This window comes from Periplaneta americana, chromosome 10, assembly GCF_040183065.1.
Source record: "Periplaneta americana isolate PAMFEO1 chromosome 10, P.americana_PAMFEO1_priV1, whole genome shotgun sequence".
Taxonomy (NCBI): Eukaryota; Metazoa; Arthropoda; class Insecta; order Blattodea; family Blattidae; genus Periplaneta; species Periplaneta americana.
The window spans coordinates 16,552,718-16,572,492 of record NC_091126.1 but is presented as its reverse complement, the minus strand read 5'-3'; the positions used below and the strand labels follow the sequence as shown (position 1 = coordinate 16,572,492).

General features: G+C 35.4%; 1 protein-coding gene across 3 annotated transcripts in view; it reads left to right on the top strand.

Moving 5' to 3' along the window:
- The first annotated feature begins 11,447 nt into the window (after positions 1-11,447).
- The window catches only part of LOC138707469 (armadillo repeat-containing protein 10-like), a 68,819-nt gene continuing 60,491 nt past the window's right edge, over positions 11,448-19,775 (top strand). For all 3 annotated transcript variants that reach the window (XR_011334241.1, XM_069836952.1, XM_069836951.1), the window contains exon 1: positions 11,448-11,798. Coding sequence is in view for 2 of the 3 variants with exons in the window: in XM_069836952.1 (XP_069693053.1) it covers positions 11,663-11,798 (136 nt within the window). In the remaining variant the exon portion in view is untranslated. The remainder of the gene's footprint in view (positions 11,799-19,775) is intronic.

Below are 19,775 nucleotides of genomic sequence, written 5' to 3'. Positions count from 1 at the left end.
CGTTACCTTTTTCTAATCATTAACTGGTGTCCAGAGACTTCGCCCAGCGTCGCTGCTTGGGCAGCGCGTCTGCACCTGCCATAACCAGATTGCAAGAAAGAATTCACAACTGATCCATTCTTCCCCTAAGCAAGTATTTTATTCCGACACATTGCTATAATAATAATAATAATAATAATAATAATAATAATAATAATAATAATAATAATAATAATAATAATAATAATTATTATTATTATTATTATTATTATTATTATTATTATTATTATTATTTATCTATTTCCTTGACTCTTTTTCCCTAATTCTCTCTCTCTCTTTCTCTCTATCTCTCTCTGTCTATACACAGGATGGAAGTAATATATATCAATGTATTATGCAGATTTTAACAGCTTATCCCTTGGACAGAGCACAACAAAACTTGTAATACCATAGGTATTAGTCCCAAATGAATATTTTCTCAGATAATTAATTAATCCATAAATTCAAACACTGCTTTAGTCGATAAGTGCTATCCGTATGATTCTGATTTGTACTGATAAGTAATAAACTGATAAGTAATATAAGTAATATTTTATCCCTTTGTAGTCTTTGGACGGTTTTCTTACAAAGTAAATAAGAAAAGTAATAGGCTAATATCGTTATTTCCTGCCATTAGGAAGTCTGGCAACACTGATTCAGTGACAAGGGACGAAATGCTGCTATTTAGACTTGAATTCGTGTGCGTATTCGTGAGCCGGTGATGCGCTGTTGCCAAACTACGCCCACTCTATCGGTTTTGATACTGTAAATGTTGAGAATGCACATTCCCGTGAAAATAACAAATCGATTTTCCCAGCGTCGAAGTAGTTTCATTTTTTTAACAATCATGGATTTTATTTATTTATGTATTTATTTATTTATTTATTTATTTATTTATCTATTCATTTATTTAATTTAATTTATTTAATTATTTATTTAATTAATTTATTTAATTATTTATTTTATTTATTTATGTATTAATTTTTTATTTATTTATTTATTTATTTATTTATTTAATGTAGTGAGAAGAATAAAAATGACGACAGTTGTGTTACTTTAAGTCCGTTGTTACTTTAACTCTACAATCGCCCTTTACTCTGCGAAGTCCCGAGCCAGGCCTCCAGAACAAATGAAAAATGGCTGAAAGTTGTACATATTCGTGTTCAATAAAGACCATTTCATTCCATTTGTTTCCTCCCCATAAATCTCTCATCAGAATTGTAGCTTTCAAATGTTATACAAAAATGTACAATACATAGTAAGTAGAATATACCAATTTAAGCATAAACAGTTCATCAGTTGATTAGGAGAGATGCGTATCAAAACATTTTTGTTAATTCTGTTCTGAAGCTTTTCTCTTGTCCCTTCAGAGCTTTAACGAAATTAGGTAGCTCATTGAAAATTGACAGTGAATCACTTTTTATAACAGCTCAGACTAAAAGGGGTAGATGGAAATATGATTTTTACCCTGTATTATGACAGATATTTTGATTAGTACCAAATTTTTCTTGGTTTTTTAAGTAAACCTTCATCAGGGAAAGGAGTTACAAGTTAAGGTCAAGATTTCTAAATTTTGGAAAATCTTTTCACATGGTGTTCTTTTATGCCCACCTGTCATTATCATTATAGCTTTCTTCAGTGAAACAAGACTATCTTTAGCTTCAGAATACTACTCCATATTTCTTTATAGAATGCAATATGAAGAGTAGCCTATGCTATTTGAAGTATGCTTATATCACGAATAAAAGATAAGATTTTAATGCATAGCAGGCAGAGCTCAATTTAGGAATGGTACATTCTGTTTATAATTATTATTATTATTATTATTATTATTATTATTATTATTATTATTATTATTATTATTATTATTATTATTATAAATTAGAAACAATAGTGGACATAAAATTTGAACATTAGAGAATTCCATGTTTAATATTTTCAAATTCTTATTGAGTAACTTAGTGAATATTTTATATTTTTTCTATGAGATTAGGTCTTATTTTTGATAACATGAAACTTTAATTTGTTTATCAATATATTGCGATCTACATAGACTAATATTGAGCCAAGTCACAAAATATCCCTCCAACATATAACTTTATTTCGAATTTTAAAAAAATATATATTATTTCATCCACCAACCTAAACGCTGCAGTCTCTGTCGACTTTCGGAAACTGATATATAACTAATGTAATGTTGGATTTTAAATAATGCTATACTGTACTCTATAAGTTGAAGACCATGGTTGTCGGAAGAAAAATAAAGAAGATAAATGTGCGAATGCTAAATGAGGCAGTAGAACAAGCGGACAGTTTTAAATACTTGGAGTGTACTATAAGTAGTAACATGAGCTGCTGCCACGAAGCCAAAAGGAGGATAGCAATAGCAAAGGAAGCTTTTAATGAATAAAGGCGCATCTGGGGACCTCTAGAAAAAGAAATAAGGAAGAGTCTAATGAAGTACTTTGTGTGGAGTGTGGGATTATACGGGGAAGAAACATAGACATTATGACAAAATAAAGAGAAGCGACTAGAAGCATTTGAAATGTTAATATGGACAATGGGGCGTGTGAAATGGACAGCGAATAAGAAATGGAACTGTGTTGGAGAGCGTGGATGAAAGAATGATGCTGAAACTGATCAGGAAGACAAAAATGAATTGGTTGGGTCACTGACAGAAGAAACTGCGCACTGAAGGATGCAATGAAAGGAATGGTGAACGGAAGAAGAATTCGGGACAGAAGAAGATATTAGAGGAAAAAATATAAAGACACAGTATTGTGATGCTACAAAATACTCTGTTCCCAGATTTTTACGAATATATATCACCGAGTGATTTTTCGCATTTCATCTCTGTTCGTCTCTCAGCGTATGATACTACATTACTAGTCGCACAAGAAAGCTCTGTTTCCTAAGGTTTGTCTTTTTGGCACTTACAGCCTTCTTTACGTCCAATCTATCTCCAATTGTTGGACTTTATCCATTGCCAAAATTCTTTAGATTAATATGCTTTGGAGCATATATGGAAGATAATCCAACAACTTTATTTTGAATAAGTTATCGTGAAAGTATAGACTTGACACATTTTCTCTCACAACACACAAAGTTATAGTTGTGGTAATGTTAATATTTGTTGTGGCTATGGTGTTGATGGTCGTGATCATGGTGGCCAAATTGGAGACTATGACGGTCATTGTAGTCGTTGTCGAGGTAGTGATTATGGCGAAAGTTAGACCGTTGTAGAGGTCGTGGTGGTTGAGTTTAAGTTCGATGCTGATAAAAAAATGAAACAAATTAGGTCTGAATGTATAACGCTACTTCTGCCTCTTCTACCGTAAAGATGGGATTTTGAAACATTGAGAAAACTCTGAGAAAAATTAGTTTACTGAGCTCCAAGTCCGATGCTTGAAATCAAACTGAAGCGCTAAAATAATAGTGAAAATTTTTAAATTTTGCAGACAATTCTGGATCCAGTGAACTTTATCACACATTAATAAAAAAAAAACTTGGACCAAAAGCATTAGTCGACCTGGTTGGCGAGTTGGTATAGCGCTGGCCTTCTATACCCAAGGTTGCGGGTTCGATCCCGGGCCAGGTCGATGGCATTTAAGTGTGCTTAAACGTGACAGGCTCATGTCAGTAGATTTACTGGCATGTAAAAGAACTCCTGCGGGACAAAATTCCGGCACATCCGGCGACGCTGATATAACCTCTGCAGTTGCGAGCGTCGTTAAATAAAACATAACATTTTAACATTTCCAAAAGCATTAAGACTTTTGCAGAAGTGTTTTGAGGAACTGAAAACGAACTCAAATAATTTGGAACTGAAAGAGGAGACAACTGTGTTGGCAAGTAGATCTACACGTAGTTCGCCTATTTACCCTGAATTTATTTATTCTTAACATAGGAAATTTCGACGCTACTACAAGCAACTCTGAACGGGTGTAATATCCGGAGAGCTTCTTTTGAGTAAATGATAAGTCTCTGCATACTTTAAGTGGCATTGATGTTTAGCATAAAGTTAACGAGTTCACAGAAATGTACAGCAATGATATTTCGCAGAATTTTCAGGAGAGATTCTTGGAATGTGATCAGGTCTTGGTTGCGATATCTCAAAAGTGACAAAGATCAATGAACTTACTCTCTTCTTATAGTGATCAGTTATTCTTTAAATAGAATTTCAAGAAGTTTGCGCAGCTCTAGTGTTGTTTCTGACAATATTCGTTATAACGGCAGCTGCGCTTTTTGTAACAATTCGCGTCAGTTCCTCAATCATGTTGCGAATAATATTGCTCTTTCATTTATTATTTGAACTGTAATTTAAAAGAAATACATAAAAAAACTAATATGCTAGGTACAGAAATTAGAAAATGAACTTCCCTATTCTGGATCGCACACAAGAAAGCGCTAATTTTAATCCCAAAAGAGAGATATATTTTGATTTCATTCATAAATTGGACAGTTTAAATAGATTAATGTAATCCATTTTTCAGAAATTTCGAATATGTAAATCTTCGTATAGGCTTATGTTATTTATTTCTAATATTTTTTTATTTTATGAAATTTTACATTTAAAATTGATACGAATTTGAAAAGCAGCAGCTGTTTGTGACATTATGTGCTAGGTTTCAATAGACAAGAACTCAATTGAAAATAATTTTAGGGACAATTTCTCTCTAATGCAAAGTAGATACTTACAACCGACGATCAACACACGTCTATTTCTATTATACAGCATACTAATGACGTCTCGAACTGAGGAAGGATACATGAAAAAATGCTCTACATGCTGACAATTCATCACATTGAAATAATTACTGAAACTCGCAGTATAGCAACTTATGTGGTGAGTTACATTTTAATATTTTTCATTAATAATATATCAATAATGATATTAATATAGTAATAATAATGATTATAATAATTAATATCATCAATAATAGAAATTTTGTATGGGAAGTATTTAAACTAGTTACGTGGGTCTTACCCAAGATTTCAGTCACCGGTCGTTACTGGTTTGTATTTGAAGCATCTATTGTGTAACGGTATGGAAACTTGATTATTTAATCGATTTATTGATTGATTGTTCAGTCACTGGGTTAGATGACTGACTGAATGAGTATATATTGGACTATTTTTATCGTGTTATACTTGCTTAGTGTAATTCAATAGCTATAGCCACACGGTTTAACACAGCAGTATGACATCTGTTTTCCGAGGGAATATCTCCGCTAGTGTCTGGTATGCTTGATATAGAACAGTGGTATTCAATCCTTTTGCTAGCTTACCCATAGAATACATTTTTTTTTAACTTCGTACCTCGAAACTGCATTGCAATTGTATAAGAAAATAAGTAATGGCAATGACTAATGTTGTATACAAAATAAATTATTATTATTACTATTATTATTATTATTATTATTATTATTATTATACAATAGTTAATGTTTTTTGTTTAGTGAACTGTCCGAGGACAGGTCTGAACCTCACAAGTGATACCAACAAGGCACCACTTGTGAGGCAACTAGGCCTGCAGATAATGGGGTAAGGTGGCCAGTTCCTTTCCCCCTTAATTGCATACATCACCGATTAGCTACATATTACACTAATCAGACTTCAATTGCATATAAATAACTTTTCTTGCTCTGACACATATCAAGTGAGATGTACAGCCTGATAATAGATGTACAATTCAGTCAGAACCTCAATCAGAGGCAAATAGTTAATGATGCAATAATAATAATAATAATAATAATAATAATAATAATAATAGTAATAATAATAATAATAATAATAATAATAATAGTAATGAATCATGTCAATTGTTATTGAAGCAAGCAAAAACAAGAGTAGGTATTGTAAAAGTAAATATGTAAACACTAATAATGATCAAAAGTATAATAAAACGAATATGTCGTAATTTTTACATACGTTGTCAGTACGATTCGTATCTCTTGAGACAACCCCGCGTACCCCTGGGGGTACACATATCATAGATAGAATACCACTGATATAAAATATGAAGAGCCCACTGCAAGAATAATGGATGTCACTTGCTTGTCGAAAATGAACCAAGACTGTCAATGCATAGCTTAAGACATATAGAATGTACATAGAGAGTTATATGGCATTAACACTGATAGTCATTGTCCAGTAATGATCGGAAAATCACAGTTAAGCTTTGAGCGCTAAGCATTTCAAACTTTCAATTGCTTCTCCTGCAAAATGTATTCCAAATGACGTCCATCATTCTTGCAGTGGACTCTTCATATGAAGAGAAGTTATTTTCATGGTTTTCCTTTTCTCCAGAACAGCATAGAAGTAGATCGACTCTTGTTATTGCTTTTCTTTGACTCACGAACTATGTAGGCCTATAGCATTACAGAATAGTAATATACGTTACAAGAGCGGTATGTTGACGTTTTCATGGTCGAGGAAAAGATTGAAAAAGCGAAACGTAGTTGAGCTTTTTTAATTCCGAGAACATGAAAACAAACATACCGCTCGTGTATCGTACATTATTTTGTGCGAAGATCGTTTATTACATACCTGAAAGAAGAATTTCTAATCAGTTGCAATGAAATCTCCATGTTGGTTTCTGTTTAATGACGGCAACTTCGGAAAACCAAAATATCTTTCTTCAACATTGTTGCTATAAAATGTTTTCTGTGTTTACTATACTCCAGCAGGCCGTGATATACGTCTGTCTTTTTTTCCCCCAGTCTATAAATGCGAACTTAAAACAAACGGTAAGGTTATGTAATGATTTATTTTTCATTTTAATATTTTAACAATATTATTTATATAACATATTGCAGTAATAACACCGGCATCTGGAATCTTGTTGATTTTTTCACGGCTTCCTTAATGTTACTTGTATCAGGAATGCAATAAGTTTCGTGCAGTAGTAGACTTTACTTAATTTTTGCAAATATTTAAAAACAATAATTAACATTGCAATTTAGGTGAAATTGCAGTGGTAAGTTTCCAATTTATAATTATTACTATGTTAAACGTCTCTAAAAATAATAAGTTAAAAGCCTAAAGCAGTAAAATGAATGTCGCGCTTAAGCGGTAAGAAGAGGGAAATTGTTATGTGTGTTACGTTGGGAATACTGAATGTGGTATTTCACACTTACCGCGTATTGGTTCTGTGCGGAAAACAAGTAAATACGCACGATCTCGCACAAAAATAATTTCCTTTCCGAGTGTATGCCCTTTATCCAATCTGGTTTCAGAGAGATTATGCGGTAACGCGTAGCATTCGCAAGCACTCAGACAGTGGTGACTGGTGACATAATCAAGACATGGTGAAAGGTCACCGCTTTAAAATGTACAATCTCCATTTCTAAGTTCAGAATCAAACGTGGTTCTGCTTCGTTGATGTCCATATGATTTACCCTTTAGTCACCGTGGATGAAATAATATAATATAGGCCTAAACTCTTAAGTTGGCTGTATGATCAGGTCTTCGATCTGCCATGCAGGCGGTTCTGTTCGAGTCGCAGTTAGGTCAGGGATTTTTCATGAAAGAAAAGCTCATAGTGACACTTGTGGCGAAAAAAGTCACAGTTCGGATTTTTATCGAGGTTCTCCCGTTCCCTCATATTAGGCATCATCATCATCATCATCATCATCATCATCATCCCGACCGATATCCTTAGCATTCCCCGAACGCCGGGTGATGACGCACGGAAGAGTCTAGGGATGAGTGGATTTTCCTACTCGAAAACTGGATACTTCGTTAACCTTAGTGTAGTCAGCTGGTGTTGGTTATGAATGCGCCTAAATTGAGGGTAAGCGTAATAAATAGAGAAGACACATTCCGCTAGCGGTATGGAAACAAGGATTTTTTCGACTCCTGATGTGTAGAATGCAATTAACGAAATAAAATTTCCATTTTCCATAATATTTCTGTAACACATTTCATATTTCATAAAATCTTCGTATTTTCCATATGTTGCACGAATTCTTCCCCATCGCCAAGATTTCTAGAACTACCACTGTACCGGGTCTTCTAGACTTTATAATGAGACAATAGAGATGTTTTCCAGGGAACACTTTAAAAACCCATGTCACTCATTCCACTAACAATTCTGGGTTTCCAACGGCAAGTGAAATCTCCAAATTCCCCTTTACAGTCATTGAAAACGTAACGTCAATGTATTCGAGAAGCCAAAACGAAATAAGTGACTCCTACTCCACTTACGCTCATTCTTTCGAATCCAGTGAAAATCTTTTCAGTATTGCCATATCTACTTATATACGATACGTGTGAATTTATGTTTTAAATGGGTTTCAGTAGTCAATTTTGCTGTATTACTTAATTTCTCCTCTTTTTTTCCAGCGTAATGGGTTTTTCATCGTAAAATCAATACTAGTTGGCAGAAGGTCTTAAGGTGTAATTTTTGGCCATAAAGTATAGAAAGGTTACTTGTGTTGTATTGTAACCAGTGCTGAGTCCAGCCAATGTAATATTTTTCTCTCTTCAATGTAAAAAAACTGTTTAAATATAGAAAAAAATATATATATTAGTCTCTAAAGACTTATTTTGTAAATAATTATGTAAACTTGCTCCAAAAAGTTTAGGAACGAAAGTGTTCAGCATTGAAATGTGTATTTCATTCCCCCCATATTTTGTCACAATTTCCTTCGTACTTTGTCGGTCTCTAGTAATAAATCTTGAAGGTTGTATAGTTTCGTCCTTCCATATATCCAATATAATATAATATAATATAATATAATATAATATAATATAATATAATATAATATACACTACTGTTTGTGAAAAGTGTAACACCCAGAAAGAATGACCCGAACGACTCCAAGCTCGGGAGATGTGTAGAACAGTGTACCACTAATAATAATAATTGATTACGTTTCCAGAGACATGGCGTGCACTTAGGCCCAACAGTGACGTCTTTTGTGTCACCAGAAAGGGCAATTTTATGCATTGTTCAATCAGTGCAGAGCTTCCAAACGAAGTGAAAACATGAAAGCTAGTGCAGTATGCCTCTTCGACGTGAAAGAGCGCAATATCAGCACGTGAGTGAGTTCGAACGGGGCAGAATGGTTGGTCTCCAGGAAGCAGGTTTGTCATACCGAGACATTTCGGCTCATACAGGGCATGCTGCTAAGACAGTGATGCGTGTGTGGAACCAGTGGATAGAAGAGGGTCGTACGCAGAGACAAGCGGATACTGGACCACGTAATGTGACCACAGCACGGGATGACCGCCATCTTGTCCTCATGGCCGTGACGGATCGTACAGCTTCATCCACAGTGTTGAGTCCACGTTGGAGTACTGCAACGGGTGACCTGTCTGCGTCAACGGTTCGTCGCCGTCTTTGGAGACCTGGACTAGTGGCTCGCATGCCGTTGCGTCGGCTTTCATTGTCCAGAAACCACCAACGCCTCAGACTGCAATGGGCACGTGAACGCCGTCACTGGCGTGCTGAGTGACAAAATGTAATGTTTTCGGACGAGTCCCGCTTCAACTTGTCCTACAATGATGGCCACATACGTGTTAGACGCTACCGTGGTGAACGCAATCTGAGAGCCTGCATTGTTGAGCGGCATAGCGGACAAACGCCTACTGTGATTGTTTGGGGCGCCATAGGATACAATATACTATCTCGCCTCCTAGGTATTCAGGGCAATCTGAACAACAACCGCTACATTAGAGAGGTTTTACAGCCCGAGGTACTGTTCCTCCTTCAGGCAACTCCACATGCCATATTTCAGCAGGACAATGCCCGGCCACATGTGGCGAGGATTGTACAAGCCTTCTTCGAAGAACGACGTGTATCACTACTTCCCTGGCCTGCACCTACACCAGACATGTCGCCCATCGAACATGTCTGGGCTATGGTTGGTCGGCAACTTATTCGCCATGGTCCTCCAGCACCCACGTTTGATGCTTTGTGGACTCGCATACAAACTGCGTGGAGGGAGATTTCCTAGGAACACATTCAGGCCCTCTTTGATTCCATGCCATGACACTTAGAGGCTCTGATTCCAGCACATGGAGGCTTCACACCATTCTGAAATCTCACGGTCACAGATCAAGTACAGTTCTGTAATTCTAATCATTTGTGTATTGTCATGTACCTAATCTGTGATATCAATTTCATATCAGCCACATGTATCCTTCTTGGTGTTGCAATTTCCACAAACATTAGTGTAATATAATATAATATAATGTAATATACATTATATTACATATTAATTATATTATATATTATTGTATTTTATTGTATTGTATTGTATTGTATTGTAATGTAATATATGTGTACTATAATGTGAGTATTCGTATTTTATTATAGTACATTATGCAACGAGCCTATAATGAAGGTAATTAAGAAGCGAGTATGGATATTTATGAAACGAGCGCAAGCGAGTTTCATAATTTTCATACGAGCTTCTTAATTACCATTATAGGCGAGTTTCATACGACTTTTTATGCTCGACCATATTTCTAACTTGATATTATTAATTTTCTTTGTATCTGACCTTGACCAATGTCCCGTATGTTGTGAGATGTGCGCAGACGCGAAAGTATTGATTTTTTCCGAGGAACAGGTGTTCACATTGACCTTGCTAGGCCATAAGAACCTACAAAGATAACATTGAAATTAAATTAGACATTGAAAAACGAGATGACAAATTGAATTTATTTGAATATTATTTGCAATTAACGCTAATTATTATAGTAACAGAACATAACCTTCTGCGACAGTATTGGATTTCCAGCCTCCGTGACTTCTCGCTAATTCTCTTTCGATTGCATATCCGAGAATAATCGATACTTGCGGTTTTGTAACGGTAGAAAGCTGACCTGTCATTGGCTGAAGAGTTGTAACCTGAGTCGTCATTGGCTGAAAGACCTGACCTTTAATGAGTAGGTGTACTTTAATGACATGCATTAAAGGTCTGCTACCAGGTGTATAATTACTACATTTCGGCATGGTCGAGCATAAATATATTTATACTATGCAGATTTATTTCTGATCGGATATTTAACGTCGTTTTACCAACTACACGGTGGTATTGGTGATAGCAAAATAATATTTAGCGAGATGAGACCGAGGATTACCATACCATTACCCGACATTTGTCTTACAATTGGGAAAAAATCTAGGAAAAAACCCAACCCTGTCCAAGCGGGGTTCGAACCACGTCCAAGCGCAACCTCGGATCACGAGTCGTATTCGTTTCCCCCAAGACTACGTTGATGGTTAATTTTGTGTAATATAATGAAACAAATATAATTACTGCAGCTGAACAAATTATGAAAGTGCTTAAAGAAGGTTATATATTTGGAACGACTTGTATAACAGGTGCCAGTACAATGCGAGCTGAACATGCTCCCCGCATTTAGTGAAAGTTGGTCACATTATATTGGTGGCACTGCTTCTCACCTCACATTATAGTGCCTATATAATTTTAGTCTGCTAGATTCTGGAACTGTGGTATACATTTGTACTGCAATATCTGTACCTTCGAATGTTTTAGGTATAATGTGCATATTTTTAGTCGTTTAAGAATAGAAACATTATTTTACTTTGCTATAATGTGATTGAAAAGACAACGCTTCGAGAAATAAGGAAACAGTTCTGTATATTCAGTGAGTAGTGAGTGTCAACATGGCAACTTCCACAGGAGATAAAACTGTAAATAAAGTGGCTTTATGTTCAGCAATATTTGCTGGTTTCGCTTATGTTGGATATTCAGTTGTTAGAACCGCATTCTGCAGAAAGCTTGGTCGACGAGATGGTGAAGGTAATGTTATATTCTATTTAGTTTCAAGAATCTTTCCTAGTGTAATGAGTAATGACTATCGTCTCTCAATTGATTTGATTTTCCAGTCTTCAATTTTTAATTTTTATATATATTGGTTCCAGTATAAGTCAAACAGAGCGCCCAAGTTCAATTAATAATTCATGTAAAAGTTAACGTCAAAAAGACGATGGGATTTTGACACAACATGAAGCCCTTTATTGCAATAAGTTCACACTTTGGTTGAAGTACCGTAAGTTGATCTTTCTGAATGACAGACTTAGAGGCTTTCAATATAATGCATTCACAATAGTACAAACTTGCATAGCAGTAAGGGTTGGAATGTTTCTGTAGTATAGTCACAATAGAAAATCGAATTTCTTTAAAGGGTTAATGGTTTCAGCGTTGTATTTTGAAAATATGCAAGTACACAGCATTTTATGAAAGCCTATAGCTCTATAATCTGCATGAAGTGAAAGTATTTATGGCTTTAAAGTGTAACTTTTTTTTTTTAGATTGTCGTATGTTTCCTGTTATCCTGAATAGTACACTAGGCCTAGGTAGTGTTCTGCTTATTCACAGTGTTCTCATCACCTTATTTTTGAAAACAGTAATGAAATATTATGTTTTTTTTTGTAATGTAATAAATGAGTACGACATATTCACAATCTAGAAAAAAAGTGAAGAGTTGTAGATGTACTGTGCATTATTAAATGAGATAGTGAGTGTATATAGTGTAACACCTTTTAAATGCTTTTCGATCAAAGAATCCAAGTTAATGTGACGTGCAAAATAAGAGAAATTTAATCTGTCATTGAATCCAAAATTATGCATTTAATGGTGAAATGTAATAACCTCACAGCTCAACATAAAGCTTTTTTTTAAGCACTTGAATACATATGCAAGTTAGGTACTTGTCTAGAGACTCAAGATGTTGTTAATAAATAGTGTGAAAGTTTGTCAAACCTTCCAGTTTGTCTTGTATTGTAATATTGTTTTGAGTTACATCGTATCTTTTCGTATCCACATAGGCCTATTCTGTTCTGTTATAACTTGCCGATTTGTTTCTAGTGTGATCTTCCAATGTAGTACTATACATTGTTTACCTTTAAATATTAGTTTCGATGTTAAATGTTATGTTTTATTTAACGACGCTCGCAACTGCAGAGGTTATATCAGCGTCGCCGGATGTGCCGGAATTTTGTCCCGCAGGAGTTCTTTTACATGCCAGTAAATCTACTGACATGAGCCTGTCGCATTTATGCACACTTAAATGCCATCGACGTGGCCCGGGATCGAACCCGCAACCTTGGGCATAGAAGGCCAGCTCTATACCAACTTGCCAACCAGGTCGATATACCGCAATAATAACATTAATAATAATATAATGAACTCATAACTGTATAAACATGCACCTTCCGTCCACCAATTTGTTAGGCCTAGGCCTACTTAATTTCTATACGGTTTAAGGGTCTTTGGAGTACGTAGGCATAGGCCTACTTACCTCACTTCTACACACTATCTGCAGGCTACTTGAAAATTAAAAATAAATTTAAGAATTCCATTACACATTTTTGCTTTCTTTCAGTACCAATTTTAGAATCGTGCTAGATCAATTCTTGAGTTTTAGAATGCTGTTGCTTCCGTCTATTGAAAGTTTTGATTTCAAAACGATGTTTGAGTGGGCTATAGGTAGCGTAAATGGAGAGCGATAATAAATTGACGTTATTCAATAGACAGGCTAATATGTAAAATTTTATAACTGAAATTGAAGTATTGAACAAAATCAGACAGTGAATCGCATTTTTAATAATTCATAATATATATCTAGGAAAAGTTATTAATATTTGTTAACCTGCCTGAACTTTCTGGGTCTTGGAAACACCATAGCCTACTATGTGACAAACTGTCAGAGCCCATAGTAGCACTGTTTCCGATAACAAGAAGGGAGCACAAGTCAAGTAGGTATTTCTTGTACCTCGTAATATTTTGGTAGCAATTCTTATGCAGTGGTTGACTAGGTCTCTTTTTCTTCTTCAAACACAGCAGATATTTATTGTACTACTACTACTACTACTACTACTACTACTACTACTACTACTACTACTACTACTACTACCTACCACTACCACTACCACTACCACTACCACTACCACTACCACCACCACTGCCACTGCCACCATGGAAGAGCGTTATAATCTAGGTTATGTAGACTTAGTTGCTGATTTGATAATGCAGATTCAACACAATGTGCTTTGCCAAGGCTAACTGTTTTGCTGTTTTTGATTTAGAGAATTTTGTAATATTTTTTAATTGACACCATAATTTAAGGAATGGGGAGGGAAGGTCTGACTAAAGCTCACCACTATAAAATTTTATTTCTCCCGGAGCTTCAGTGACATGTTCGAACTAAGACGTCACACTTTAATTTTCCGAGCTGTATTCTTATCGTTATCCCCAGATACATTATAAATTTCTTTATCTGCATCCTAAGTTTTTGAATCCTGCAATACTAGGTAGGCCTATCTTTTGCAAAATCTTACATTGGAGAACTTTTATTTTTTTCATACTTAGTTTAGAATCTATGTTTCACACATGAAAAGGAGGAATGTATGTATGTATGTATGTATGTATGTATGTATGTATGTATGTATGTATGTATGTATGTATTTCGAAAGACATTGATGATGATATCACACTGGTGTTGAAACAGGCCCGTCTGTCATTAAGGTAGCCTATATTACCTTTTTTGACATTTCTTTAACACTTTTAACGTATGTATGTATGCATGCTTGGTATGTATGTATGATATGAATGTATGTATTTATGTTATCTAATGTAATGTAGGCCTATGTATGTAGTTCGAAAGACACTGATGATGACACCACACCACTGTTGAACTGGGCCTGTCTGTCATTAAGGTATATTATTTTTTAACGTTTCATAACACTTTTAATGTTTAATTTTAAGAAAGTTGTATGTATGTATGTATGTATGTATGTATGTTATCTAATGTAATGTATGTATGTAATGGATATGGTTACATATAAAAGTAAATTTTAAATAATTTTTAGTAGGAATTGATGGCAATAAAGTAGTACATAATCGCTTTCCTCTTACCTCTTAATTATATTGTAGTCTTGGAATAGGCCTATACCTGTTACCAACTTGTATCCATATTAACATGTAATGTAATAGTTCATATTGGAACTAAATTAGAGTATTTGAAAAGTATTATAGAAGAATACTGTGTATGAGAGAGCTATTATAGACTCTTGCAAAGTTAAAATAATTTAAACAAAGTAGATTTCATTTGTTGCAGAATCGTTGAGTATGGAATGTTATATTATATCAGGTACATTATATATAAAGGGCATTTTGAGAAAAATGTCATTACTTGTAAATGAGATAACAGCAGGAGTGTTTTCAGGTCTGTCTGGCCCTGGCGGCGCCAACGTACTATTTTTCGAGGCCAGGCAATGCCAGGGCACTTTCCTGATCCTTATATTATCATAAATTTTGTATTTAAAAGAAGCCATATTTTATTCCACGCATTTTCACAATGAGGTCTATTGCACAGGCCCAGCAACCTCTTTATCTAGACCCGAACCCATGTACTTTCATATGACATTCCATAGGTATTCCTGTAGAGAAGAAGAAGATGATGATGATGATGATGATGATGATGATGATGATGATGATGATGATGATGATGATGATAACTGCTGCCGGTACTACCGAAATCCCAGAGCCAGGGCACATTTTTTTTTAAGAAATACGCCTCTGTATAACAGTGATTTCCATACTTTGTGACTAAAATCTCATATTTAACAAGAGGTCATTCGTCATAATAAAATACCTTTCGTGTCGCAATGAAGTGTTACATGTTATCAGTCTAAATGTTTTGAAAATTTAGACCGAAGCGAGTCTGTTTCAGACAACTTGTCTTTAGCGAGTAAATTTCTGAAGCAAGTATTACTCGACCGAGGTCAATGGAGTCCTGCAGTCCGGAGCGCCACTTGTACTTCTGCGTTCGTATAGCGTCATCGCGATAGTTCACACTACTCCCGCGTCTCCACTCGCCTCGGTCCAGTTATAGTAAGTTAGTTTTTTTTTTTGTATATTTACAAGTAGAAATTTTTTGGGATTTTGAAATTTAAATTTATTCGTTGAAAATTGCAATATATTTTAAGAATTGCATTTTAATATGCATGTTTCGATCCCCTGTCCCTTCTCAAATTCAAACCAAATATGAAAATAATAAAATGTGTTCGAAAATAATGTTGAGCAGATTTTTCGCTCGCTTAGGGTCGTAAACAGCAGACTGTACTAGGGGTTGCTCTGGTCTGCCTAGGGATTGCATCTGAACTAGGCTGAACTCACACGGACCACAGCATAACCACACCACACCACAAAACTGTAGTTCACTTGTGGGCGGTCAGGAATTAGTATAGAAACACATGATAGTAACTTACACGGACCACGACGTCTGTCGCAATGAGTGGACAGTATCACTCACAAAATTGTCTCTGTCGGTGATTGAGCGCAACTATTACAGTGCGACACGCCAACCACTCGCCGCCGACACCGCATCCCTGGCTTGGCTTTACGAGGCACGTTTTGGCCCAATGTGCTCCCTGAATAGGTATGCAGTGATTGTCCCAAGTCCGACAGGTGGCATTCATGAATCCGACACTAAAGTAGGTCATCCTGTCACAGCTCCTGATAGGACCAGGTCCCATTTCGCGGACAAGCCCCAGAGGCCCGGAACTCTAAGCCCTTCCTGAATCAGTTTCGGAAACCCATACTACCCCCAAGACTTCACCCCAGCCTATTTTTAACTATTGCAGATGATAGATGAAACGAGGGGAGTATTGGTGGAATGATAGAGGAAAACGGCAGTGGCGTAGCGTCAATGTAAGCTAAAAAGCTTAGCTTCCCCATTTAATGATAATTTCATAATAAACCTGCAGTTTATGGAGAAAAGCATTTATTAATTTTAATAGAATTTATATTTACGCGTTAAATATTGTGATGCGGCAGCTCAGGATGATTTGTGATGCAGCAGTAAACAAGAAGCCTGCACACACCAGCTTCCAAGCAGACTGGTTTCTTCTGTGTAATCCACCCCGCAGATTTTCCATCCCTTTCTAACTAAACTACCCTAGTCGCAAGGCTCGCAGAAGCTAGCTTTAACATTTAAAATAAGTAGTTTCCGAGTTATCCCTTTTCGTCAGTTGTGTTCAGTTGAAGTGTTAGTGTGCATTGTGGCTGATATAATAAATGATGAGCGAAATAACAGTTCCTGACACTAATTTACTTGAATTTTTTTAGGACAATTGTATTGTCAAAACTGACTTACGAACAAAAGTGTGATTTAAAAAACAAATGACCGACTCCCTTACTGTTAATAAAGGACACAACCAAAAGACAGACGCATACTTACGTAATGATACTAATATTGTGATTTCTCTAAGTATGACATGGAGTGAGCTAATGTTATACGTATACGTGTCTATTTGTTAAGAGATATGTGTAAACCGTGAAATCATATTTTACTACGTATCATTTGAGGTCATGCCTTATTGGTGTTACTTACGATGTTCCAACCAATCTTCGACTGTTGACTTGACATTGACTACTATTTATTTTAAGACTGTATTTTTGTAATACGTTTTCTCATATTGCATGAAAGACAACTTGAGTTAGCTTCCCCTGTTCAAAATTTCATGCTACGCCACTGGAAAACGGGAGTACCCCGAGAAAACTCTGCGTCGTCTGCTTTGTCCATCATAATTTACATTACGACCTGACCGGGGATCCAACCCGGACCGGGCGTTATCACTTCAGTCACAGACGCGGCCATCTCTCAGTGATTCTGTAATGTTTTCACAGTCGACACTTGTTCTTTGTTCCTTGGCGACCGAAAATCAAAATGAAAGTTCTTTTTTATATGGAGTTGTATATAGAAGAGATCCACAATTTATCCTCTATTTGGATTACAATGGAACAAGACATTTACACTCATACCGTTACATCTTCAGGTGGTTATAGCAACCGAATCGAAAAACAAAGGCTAAAAAAGACAAGCATGAGTGTGGCAAATATAGTTTATTAAGAATCTTATATGTTATTATACAAAATAAAGTATTGGAATATTACATGTTACATTATACAGATACAATATAATATAGGGTAATAGGAGTATATTTAGACATTTGTACTAATATTTTACCAAATAAGCCCCACTACGAGTATAATGAACAGTAGTCTCTCCGCGTGGAAACGACAGTCGCTTACTTAACTGCCGACGGCAAATATCTGCGAAACGTGCATGGGTAGAAAACACAGAAAGAAGAGAAGAGAAGAAAAAAGCATTTATGCTGATCCTGAACTCAATAAATGCAGAGTTAATAATAATAGAGCAATATGTTAATTCCTAAATGAAGAAGATTGAAGCTGTGATGAAAATCTGTTAGATCGTACAAACCCTTATGAAGGCTTAAAATTTTTCCATGTTGTTATTTTTGTGTTTATATTAATTTTCAATACTAAAATAAATGTTTAATTTTCTTTCTGCCAGAATATATTTATGAATGAAATTAATTTGTGGAAAAAGGGCACATAACACATTTTAACAAGGCACTTTCATTTCTAACAAAAGCATTAAAAATATAACACAATATACATCTTTAATAACCAAATGAAGTTACATAGGCTACGAATAGAATGAAACGCGTTAAAATATTTTTTTCTCAAAATAACGTTTGGACTGTGCGCCCTTTTCCATATTCCGCCTCCATTAGTTTACTTAGCCTATAATAAGTGCGATACATCCCTCAGGTAATAGGCCTATACTTTTCCTTATTGTTGTGTCATTTCGCATTGTAGGCCTATTCTTCGTTAGTTCAAATAATCCAATGTATTTTTGCTAATTCTTAAGTAGGCTAATTAAAAAAAATGTCGTACATCCTCCAGAGATGATACAGGAAGAGAAACTTGCTCTTATTGTTGTTATTATATATATATATATATATATATATATATATATATATATATATATATATATATAATAGGTAGGATAAACCAAAGAAATTCTGCGCCATCTTCTTCGACGTAATAGAAGCTGCAACAATGCTTCTTCTTCGAAACCCATTTCAATACTAAGCTTGCGGTGTGGTTGTCTGTAGTCGATATGAACTTCAAGCGACATCTGAAAAGTCCTCGTGTTGTTGGTTCCTCCGACAGCGCAACCACACAAAACTGCAAAATAATCCCAAAGATGTGATCCGCGTGAGTTCAGCCAAGTCTTGAGCTGAATTTTTTTTACATTGGACACAATTCAATAAACACCAGGTATAAAATTATTAACGTAATATTTGTCTACTAATCGTCATTAGTACAACAATAATGAAACATGAAACACTAAATATTTTAAACGTTATCTGAAAGGGTTGAACTGAAACTTTATGAACCTAAAATAGCTGCAGTTTTCTTTTTGCCTCACTGTACTTACAATAGTCTACGATTTTTACTTACTGCAATCAACGATCATTCAGTGCGATGCGGTGTTTTGCGCGTTTAGTTGCACATATTTATGAGGTTAGAACAATTTTAGGGTTTACCCCTGCAACCCCCCTGGTTACGGCTTTGCGCTCAGTTGTCGGTTATGGATGAGAAACGTGCCATTACATAGATCACAGAAAGACTTACGAGACTAAAAGTATACAACACTTAAAATGATGGTTTGTTTTAGTTTTAAATTGAAACAGACGTATATAATGCTAAACCAAAATTGAGATAAAGAGTTTAGTTGAGAACGAATACTGTATCAAAATTTTATTTGCAAATTTTCTGCGCGTGTTTCTTCAGAATTGTATTTTCGTTGAAAAAAAATATATGACTGCAGGGCTTCGAACTTGCTGTTCAGGTATGCAGAACAAACCTGTTTTGATTTCACAGATGTTTTTAACTCTTAGA